At 42.2% G+C, this 10116-nt stretch overlaps 1 protein-coding gene across 1 annotated transcript; it reads left to right on the forward strand.

Annotated features, from left to right (window-relative positions):
* Positions 1-3249: 3249 nt before the first annotated feature.
* Positions 3250-9813, forward strand: LOC116113494 (probable disease resistance protein At5g63020). The gene is made up of 6 exons (XM_031399649.1): positions 3250-3459; positions 3556-3606; positions 3727-3885; positions 5683-8366; positions 9581-9633; positions 9764-9813. The coding sequence occupies exons 1-6, from the start codon at positions 3250-3252 to the stop codon at positions 9811-9813; spliced, it is 3207 nt and encodes a 1068-aa protein (XP_031255509.1).
* Positions 9814-10116: the final 303 nt, after the last annotated feature.

A 10116-nucleotide genomic window follows, 5' to 3' on the forward strand; every position in this document is an offset into this window, starting at 1 on the left:
AGGTCGTAGCTTTCTGGAGACGATCAGCAGGGCATAGGCTAATCGCTCCATTTCTGGATACCGTATTTCGATGTCTGTCAGGCGCTTGCTTGCATAGTACACTGGCCACTACGCATTTTTCTCTTCCCGAATCAAAGCTGCACTGGCTGTGAACTGAGAAACGGACAGGTACAGAAGTAAGATTTCTTGTGGAAAAGGCTTGGACATGAGAGGTGGTTTTCCAAGGTGTTTTTTTATGCTTTGGAACACTTGTTCGCACTCAGGTGTCCACTCGAACTTTTTGTTAGCTTTTAGGACATTGAAGAATGGCAAGCAGCGATCTGTTAATCTTGATATGAAGCGACTAAGTGCCGCTATTCGCCCGTTAAGACACATGACCTGCTTTTTGTTGGCCGGGCTCTCCATGTCGAGTAGAGCTTGAATCTTCTCGGGGTTTATTTATATCCCCCGCTGGTTAACCATGTACCCCAGGAACTTTCTTGATGACACTCCGAATGAAACTTGAAGGGATTCAATTTCATCCCATACAGCCGGAGAATGTCAAACATCTCAGCGAGATGCACAATGTGCTCTGAGGCAACCTGGGATTTGACTAGCATGTCGTCCACGTAGACCTCCATTGTTCTTCCAATCTGGTCGGAGAACATTCGGTTAACCAATCGCCGGTAAGTCGCGCCAGTGTTCTTGAGGCCGAAAGGCATAACTTTGTAATAATACAGCCCTCGGTTTGTAATGAAAGATGTATGCTCCTCGTCTGGCCCATACATCAGAATTTGATTGTATCCTGAGTATGCATCTATAAAACTAAGCAGCTCGTGCCCCGAGGTGGCATCCTCGAGCTAGTCAATTCTTGGCAACGGGAAGCTGTCTTTAGGGCAAGCTTTATTGAGGTCGGTGAAGTCGACGCAGGTTCGCCACTTGCCATTTGGCTTCTTTACCAAAACTGGGTTGGCAACCCAGGTCGGATAGAGTGCCTCTCGGATGGACCTATTCCAGAGAAGGTTGTCCGCTTCTAATTTCAAAGCGACATACCGCTCCGGATCCATTGCTCTTCTTTTCTAGCGAACTGGCTTGGCTTCACTGTCGATGTTTAACGCATGGCAAATGATGTCCGGGCTGATCCCGACCATATCTACATGCGACCAGGCAAACACATCGATATTTTCAACCAGGAAGCTTATCAGTTCGGACGCGACCTGGGGGTTGAGACAGCTTCCAATTCTTAACACTCGGCTCGGCTCTTTTGGATCAACCGAAACCTCGGACAGATCCTCAACCAGGCCGCTGGGAGGGATTTCCTGGATTCGAGGGTCTATATTATCCTCTACTGGGCAAGGCTGTGGCTCGATTCGGCTGATCATCATAGCCTGGCAAGGCGCACATCGTGAAATGCCATTTCCTTTACACGCCATCTGTACTAATTTTATGTAGCAGTCGCGAGATGCGCTCTGTGATCCGCTCATTTCCCCTATCCCCGTTAGAGTTGGGAACTTCATCTTGAGATGGTATATGGAAGTGACTGCCTTGAAGCTTCTTAACAGAGGTCGCCCCAAGATTCCATTGAAGGTCGATGGGCAATCCACAACCAAGAATTCAGTAACCCTAGTCACCTCGTCGTAGTCGCCGAGCGTGACTGGGAGCTAGATCATTCCTTTGGGGATCAGGTGGTCCCTTGTAAAGCTATAAGGAGGGATCAAAGTGGGCTTTAGGTCGGCATTGTCCAAGTTCATTCTTTCGAAAGCGGTCTAGAACAGGATGTTCACAACGCTTCCGTTGTTCACGAGCATTCTGCAGATATTATGGCACCCTATCAGGGCCATGATCACAAGAGCATCGTCGTGAGGATGATGTAAACGAGTTGCCTCCTTCTCATAAAAGGCAATCGGCTCCTCCTTTCAAGCCTTTTGTGGTCGCTACAATGTGCTCATCACCCTGATCGGGTCGTGATGGGCTTCGCGAGCATACCTTTCCTACGCGCCTCGCGTGTTTCCTACAAGGTGTGGTCCTCCAAAGATTATGTTAACGCTGCTATACCCACTGTGATCACGACGCTTTCTTCCTTGCTCCTCTTGGTTCTTCCCCTTTGTAGGAATGGTGTCGTCAATATACTCCTTGAAGTGCCCTTTCTTAATGAGCTCTTCAATTGCTTGCTTTAGAGCTCGGCATTCATCTGTATGATGCCCGTCGTCCCGATGGAAGCGATAGTATTTTTTATTATTTCTGACTGTCGTGGGAGTTTTCATGGGTTCTGGCTCACCGAGCAGACTGGCCTCCTCGGATTTATCAAGAATGGCCGATACAGACACATTCAGTGGGGTATATTGAACCCTGTTGCGGTCGCGACGAGGAACAGGAGCATAGGATTTCTTGTGCTCGTAGCGGGGTTTCTTCCTTTTTCGCTGATCGTCAGTGTCCCCTCTGCGATCAGTTCTTCTACTTTCCCCCCGACCAGACATATTGCTCGATGCGTCGGGGTCACGACAGCGTAGGGCCGCCAACGAATTTTCTATTCGGAGGTATTTCTCCACAAGATTGTAGAATCCTATGAGGGAGACATCGTCCTCAGCTTGTAATTCCTTCCACAGGTTAGTTTGCAGGCGAATCCCGGCTATAATGAGAGTCCGAACAGACTCTTCGGGAGTGTGAGCCACCTTATTGAGTTCCCTGTGGAACCGGTCAATCTATGACTGGAGGGATTCATCCATTTCTTGCCTTATGTTGTTAAGGTAGCTCAAAGGCATTGAAAACTTCCGATTCGCTTGAAAATGCCTTAGGAACGTCGTGCTCATCTGAGGCCACGAACTGACCAACCCTACTGGGAGCGACCTGAACCATCGTTTGGCATGGGAGGTCAATGTTACTGCTAGACAGCGGCATTTTGCCAAGTCTGAGACCTGGTGGAGCTCCATCAGGTCGTTAAATTCATACAAATGATCCTGCGGATCGGAGTTTCCATTAAAAGCCCACATGTCGGGCATCCTGAATCCTGGCAGGAGTGGAGCAGCTAACACCTCGGGATAGAAGGGGGATGCAGATGCGATTTGTCCCTGCTCATTTTGCTGGGCCCTTAGCCTGTCTAGAGCTCGCTGCAGCTCTTCAATTTGCTGCAACGGAGCCGCTTGGGGTTGCTTTCACCCACGCGAGTTCGATTCTCGTGGTTACGATTGAGGAATGTCTGAAGGTCTGGCTCTTCTTCGCCTCGATTGGCGGTTCCAACCACTCTTGACACATGTTGACTAGAGGCGTGCGATGGCGATGAGAGGTGTGAGGTATTCTCATGACCTTCGCGGTGGTAAGGACCGCCCCGCGAAGTGTGGGACCCTCTCATACGATGGTGACCAGGATTGGCTTGCTGACGGTGATAAGAATCGACCCGTCCAGCACTTTTATGGGTATGTACCTGCGACGTGGCGTGGGACAGCTCAGGCTGCGTCTTTTCAGCGAGTCTCAGCGAGACTGGTATTCTGCTTGGGACGCGGTCGGTGTTTGCTGGCCCTTTGGAGCCCGTGGGCTTGCTTTTTGCCACTTGCTTACCCGTTCACCTTCGTGTTGCAGTGCTCGCGGCATGGGCTATTTCCCTCTGCTGCGCTTTCGCGCGACCTGCAGGTGTTTTTAGCGGTTGTACCACCGCAGCTGACTTGGATGGCGCGCCTTGGTCCAAACGGTCCAACCTTTGGTTGACCGTCTGGAGAGTATTGTCAAACCTCTCTAGGTAGCTTCTTATAGCGGGGTCAAGCTGTCAGCTTGACGGGATATCTCCCACAGCATTCTGCGGGGTTGAAGGTTCTTTGGAAAAGGTATCCCCCTGAGCTTGGGGGGAACCCTGAGTGCCCTGGTTGGTTTGCTCATGTTCTGGTTGGCAGGCCATTCGTTGCTGTAGAACCGGTAGGTTGGAGACTCTCTTGATGAAGGATGAACACTAAATCAGGCCTCCTTCTAGCGCCAAACTGTTGATGCGGGATTTTGCACCAACAAAATGCACGTGTGAAATGTTGTGGGGGGCCCCGAAATCACACGTGAAAGTAATGAGTAGAAGATAGTAAATGCAATGGAGACAGTTTTTAAAGTGGTTCGGATGCTAAGGTAGCAAGTCTTACGTCCACTGATGCTTGTACTGATGATAGGGGTCAGGTCGCTATTAGCTGACTGACTTTATAATGATATTACAAGGTCTCAATTGCTAAGAAAAGAGAGAGTAATTAATCAAGTGAAAAATATGCGAATCCCCTTAATGAGAGTTGAATTCCTAATTTATAGTCAGATGTCTTGAGGCAATGATTACTAAACCTGCAAGTTGGTGAGATTATCCGTGCAAATCCCCATTTATGTCACATTGCCCACCTTCCAGAGTGATTTGCGCGATTTAGAGCAGGGATTGGACACATGAGAGCACCACAGCCTCCTGAGTAGCCTGACGCGCACCCACTATCCTGACAGACGCAGACGGTGGCTGTTTCAATGATCTGACATGCGGGCTAAAGGATCCTGATGTCAACCCTTATATTTTTAGGCGTAACAATGTGGAATCATTTTTAAATTTTATACCTAAACGTATCGATTTCATCCTTTAAAATTCTTTTAATAATAATAAAAGAAATGTTATTTTATAATTAATATCTGACAGCAAAGAGTAGGGGTGGGTGGATCTTGGTGCTCACCCAAATTCAAAGGAACTGGAATCAGCCGATTCTCGATTCTTAGAAGCCATGAACTAGAACCTGAAACATAGGTTCCAATTCCGATTTTGGGTACCCAGATTAATTTTAATTACCCCCTTACTTTTAAAAAATAACAAATAAACCCTTTAAAATTTACAAATACACCCCCAATAATTTACAAAAATTATAATTTAGTCTTGATTCCTACCCGGATACCCCGATCTCGGTTTCAATTCCGATTCTCGATTCCTACAAGACCTGAATTTGAACTGGAATCAAGACTGACCGGTTCTTGATTTCTATAACCAAAACCTACCCTATGAGGGTTAGTTCTAGATAGGAACAGGACCGGAACCCCAAGTACCCATCAGTTTCGGTTCCAACCGATTCTTTTGCACACCCCTAGCAAAGATTGTATAGTAAATTATTGATGTGAGTATCCAACTATTTATATCAATGTCTGGATACGTCAACTCTTGATACAGCAAGTGGATCCAAACCTTGACATAAGTAGTTAGATACTCGCATCAATGATATATTGATACAACAAGTGGATCCAAAGTCCAAGCCTTGATATTAGTTGGATACTCTCATCAATAATTTATTGTACACTCTTTGCTATTAAATTATTATTAATAATTAAACAATTATTGAGTGTAATTACTGACTTTTCCCTGTTGCAAAAAAATTATTGTTCTAAATTTTAATTATATGAAAAACAAAAATAGTTTAGTCATAATCTGGGTAGAAATAAAGAATGAAGACAAATTACATTGTTCAAAGTCTAAACCCTAAAGCTGTCTGCTCCACTGGCTGCCGATTGGCGCTCTAGGAGAAGAGTGTATGAACCAAAACAAACTATTTTTATAGCTGAAATCCTTGTCTAATCTCAACACACAAGTCTCTTTTTTCTCCCACCCTCTTCTACCTCAAAACTCCCAAAGTTTGGTCATTGTGGCCAAATTGGTGTTGTTTGTGGTTGCTTCTATTGGGTTTCACTAATTGTTCTAAACTCTTTGTTTAGGTGATCATGGATTTCTTGGGTCCAATCATGGACATTCTCCCAACACTGTGTAATTGCACTTCCAATTGCATTGCTATCATCCGTCATCTCCAAGAGAACTTGACTTCATTAAGACAGACAAGGGATGAACTCGAGGACATCAGCAAAGATGTCAAGAGCAGGGTCGAGCTTGCAGAGCAGCAATATCGTAAGCGTACCAACCAAGTTGAAGGCTGGCTGGAACGTGTACGACTCAAATTAGAGAAAGTGGATAATATGTTGCAGAGAGGAGAGCAAGAGATCCAAAAGAAATGTTTAGGAACTTGCTGTCCCAGGAATTGTTACTCTAGCTACAAGCTTGGTAAAGAAGTAATTAGGGGGACTAAAGCTGTGAAGGATTTAATAAACAAAGGGAAGGAATTCAAATCTTTCGATGATGTTTCTGAAAAACTATCGCCACCTCCCGTGGATGAGATACCTATGGACAAGACTGTGGGCATGGACTCCATACTAGATGAAGTTTGGAGATGTATTGACGACCATAAAGTGAGAACGATCGGATTATACGGGATAGGGGGTGTTGGCAAGACCACCCTTTTAAAGAAACTTAACAATAAATTTATTGACAACAGACGTGATTTTGATCTGATGATTTGGGTTACGGTGTCTAAAGAAGTGAACTTGGTTGGAATTCAAGAAGTTATACGGCATAAATTACAGATTCCAGATGAAACATGGAAAAAAAAGACAGACGAGCATAGTAGAGCTACCGAAATCTGCAGAAGCTTCAGTGGAAAAAAGTTTGTGCTATTGCTAGACGATCTGTGGGAGAGAATAGACCTGCTAAACATGGGAGTTCCTGATGTTTCCTACCATCAAAATGGGTCAAAAATAGTATTCACAACCCGTTCAGAGGATGTGTGCCATAACATGGACGCTGCTGTCAAGAAATTCGAAGTGAAGTGTTTGTCATTTGAAGAATCCTTTGAATTGTTTCGACAATGTGTGACGGAGGATGTTTTGAACTCGCATCATCAAATTACAGAGTTTGCTGAAACGGTTGCTAAAGAGTGCAAAGGTTTGCCGCTTGCTTTGATCACTATTGGGAGGGCCATGTCCAATAGGAGAACACCAGAGGAATGGCGGTATGCTATCAACACATTGCAGAGTCATCCGTCTGAGTTTGCAGATATGGAAAGTAGTGTCTTTCAAGTTTTGAGGTTTAGTTATGATAGCTTGAGGGATGATAAACACAAAAATTGTTTTCTTTATTGTTCCTTGTTTCCAGAGGATCATATGATTAACAAAGATGAACTAATTGACCTCTGGATTGCGGAGGGAATTTTGCATAATTGTGGTTTAAATGATACAAGAGATGCAGGAGAGTTTATTATCAGAAGTTTGAAACATGCATGTCTGTTGGAGATGGTTGGAGATTCTGATGATTATGTTAAGATGCACGATGTGCTTCGTGATATGGCTCTGTGGTTAGCTTCGGTAAAGGAGAACAAGATTTTTGTTTTTCAAAATCAAGAATCCATTAAAAAACACGGCATTGCTACTTGGAAGGAGGCAGTAAGAATATCACTATGGGGTGGAAGTGTTAAACTTTTCAGAGAAACACCATTTTGTCCGCGTCTGCTAACTTTTTTGGTTAGACAGACTGCAGTTGAGACATTTCCTAGTTCATGCTTTCAATCTATGCACGCCATGAAAGTTTTGGACTTGTCAAAAAATATTTTCTTAACTCGGTTGCCTACCATGCTTGAAATGATAAATTTACAGTATCTTAATTTGTCAGATACAGACATAGAGGAGTTGCCTATTGCGGCTAACAGTTTGACAAAATTGAGGTTTCTACTGTTAGATGGTACATGGAAACTCAAAGCTATTTCAGAAGGATTGATATCAAGTCTTTCATCGCTACAAGTATTCAGCAGAGGACCAACTATAAATAGCAATCTGCCTTTTCAGCCCTTTTGGAATACAACCTTGTTAAGAGAGTTGGAGTGCTTGGAAGAAATAGAAGAAATTAATGTCATCTTGTATACAGTCGATGCTGTATTTAAATTTAAATCATCCCCCAAGTTACAAAGTCGTGTTAAAAAGTTAGTAATCCAGTGTGAGCAGGGCGAGGAATTGCAATCGCCCAACACATCCTCTTCAGTTCTAAGTTCTGGCCGTTTCGACAACCTTCGTGATCTCTATATCAGTAATTGTTTGATAAAAGATTTGACATGCCTCAGATATGCTACACGGCTTAGATATGTTTTTGCTGAAAATTGTCCCTTATTGGTAGAAATAATTGCCAATGAATTCAGCTCTCCATTAGAAGACTCCAACATGTTTAAAAATCTGGAGCAATTGAATTTTCGTGATCTACCAGTTCTGAAGAGCATATCTCGTGTCATGCACTTCCCTTCCCTGGAGAGGATATGGGTAGTTAGATGCCCGAGTCTAACAAAACTCCCACTTGACGTTGTCAAAGAGAATAACAGCAGAATTTTGATAGTGGGAGATAAAGAGTGGTGGGATAAGCTGGAATGGGAGAATTCGAGTTCAAAAGTTTCTTATTCCTCTATGCATCAGACAGCACCCGTCTCAGGATTAGCAGCACAGTCTTGTTCCTACAATTTTCCACATTTCATAGAAGTGACATTACATGGGCCAGGTTATACATATGAAGCAACAAAGTTTGAGGAAAGGTACGTATCCTCCGTACTTTCGAAACAATTTCGAATTTACTCATCAAAATGACTAAAGTGGAACACGCAAGTCAAATCTGAAATTTTTTATCGTTGCTCAAAAAGTAGGATTACATCATATATTTATAGTGTTAAATCAAGGAGATTGATGCTTCAACATTTAACATTAGTAGTTTCTTATAGATTGTTTCAAACACAAAAATCTTTAATCCAAAATTAATATCTAGAAATTTACTAGTAGAAAAGCATTTATTTTTAGAATAATACTACACTAATAACCTTCTCTTATAAACTTTCTCCCACAACCTTGACGTGAAAATTCGCAATTGGTCAATTTATAATAGCCCTCACATAGGTCCCACTAATTAATTGCAAGCTGATCAATTGTAAATTGTCATGCCAGGGTTACGAGAGAAAGTTTGTAAAAAAAGGTTGTTGGTATAGTATTAATCTTATTTTTAACAAAGAACCCTGTTTGCTAACTTCTGTCCACTCAAACTTTTCCCAAGTTTTCAATAACAAAAATACCAGACCAACAACACCCTCTCACAACTTTTTCTCATAATTTGCTACATGCTATATTGTAATTGATCAACTGTAATTTTATCAAGTGAAATAATTGTAACCGACAAATACCAAACTAACACAATTACGCTTGAAGATTTGTTGCACATAGAACTACCTGACATTCAGTTTTGATGATTCTGGCAATTGACGTAGCAGTATTGACGCAAAGCTTCGCAGAGAGAAAATAAAAGTAGCACTGTACGTCCAAAAAGCGGCACTTCAATTTATTGATGCAGGAGTTCAATCTGGTTGATTATGTTACTACATATAGCTCAAACAAGGCAAAAAATATGTAGACTGAAGTGGCAGAAATTAAGGCTGAGATTCCATTGGTGGATTGATAAAGCTGCTAATCATTGTCTTGTTTACACTGAAACCTACCTTAGTCCTGCATCATTACTGCCTGCAATTAGTTTCAGAAATTGAAGCACAACTTTTAGTAACTATTGATAATTACTGTACTTTCTTTTTGAAAAGAAGTGTTATTCACATGATTGCTTAAACTTGCAATAAGCTCTTTCAAATGATAAAGGATTAGCAGTAATATTACGTTCTCTAACACTTATACTTGATTTGTAATTCTCATGTGGAAACCTCTCTGTTTCATTGTTTCAACAAATTTTTTGATTTGTATAACTGATTCTCAGATTTGCTTTGCTGAAATGTCTATCAGATGGGTACGTAAGTGAAGAAATTCCGGGTACGTAAGTGAAGAAATTCTTACTTTGAGGACTGATCTGACACTCTATTTGTTGTTCTTGTGTAGCTGTGGACTCCAAAACAGTTAATGTGGTTCATCTAGATATTTATGCTTTGTTATTTTGTTTTAGGTATGAAAAATGTTCACTTTGAACTCAAATACTGCTTGAAGTCCTTCTGAATAATTATGCCCGGTCTTGGTTTGAAAAAAGTTCACCTTGGATTTTAAAATAGAAGAAATACTTGCAGAGGACAATCTTATCACCTCACCTAGTTGTTATGGTGAGACCATCCAATAATATGATGATATATAAAGTTAGTTTTCTTAATCACTTATTGATGAATCATACAGGATAGTAATTGAACAATCATGTTAATAGTTAGATGAAAAAGAAAATTTGGCGTATATGTGAAAACATATCTCATTATTTCATTGGATTGTCTCACCACATTATCTAGATGAGATGGTAAGATTGTCACATTG

Source organism: Pistacia vera, unplaced genomic scaffold (genome assembly GCF_008641045.1).
Source record: "Pistacia vera cultivar Batoury unplaced genomic scaffold, PisVer_v2 Contig121, whole genome shotgun sequence".
NCBI classification, from domain to species: Eukaryota; Viridiplantae; Streptophyta; class Magnoliopsida; order Sapindales; family Anacardiaceae; genus Pistacia; species Pistacia vera.

Bases quoted from the DNA above. Each gene is read 5' to 3' on its own strand.
- LOC116113494 (XM_031399649.1), top strand. From the start codon at position 3,250: ATGGCGATGAGAGGTGTGAGGTATTCTCATGACCTTCGCGGTGGTAAG. The intron at 3,460-3,555 runs GTATTCTGCTTG...TTCGTGTTGCAG, and splicing joins AGCGAGTCTCAGCGAGACTG to TGCTCGCGGCATGGGCTATT. The intron at 3,886-5,682 runs GTAGGTTGGAGA...CTCTTTGTTTAG, and splicing joins CATTCGTTGCTGTAGAACCG to GTGATCATGGATTTCTTGGG.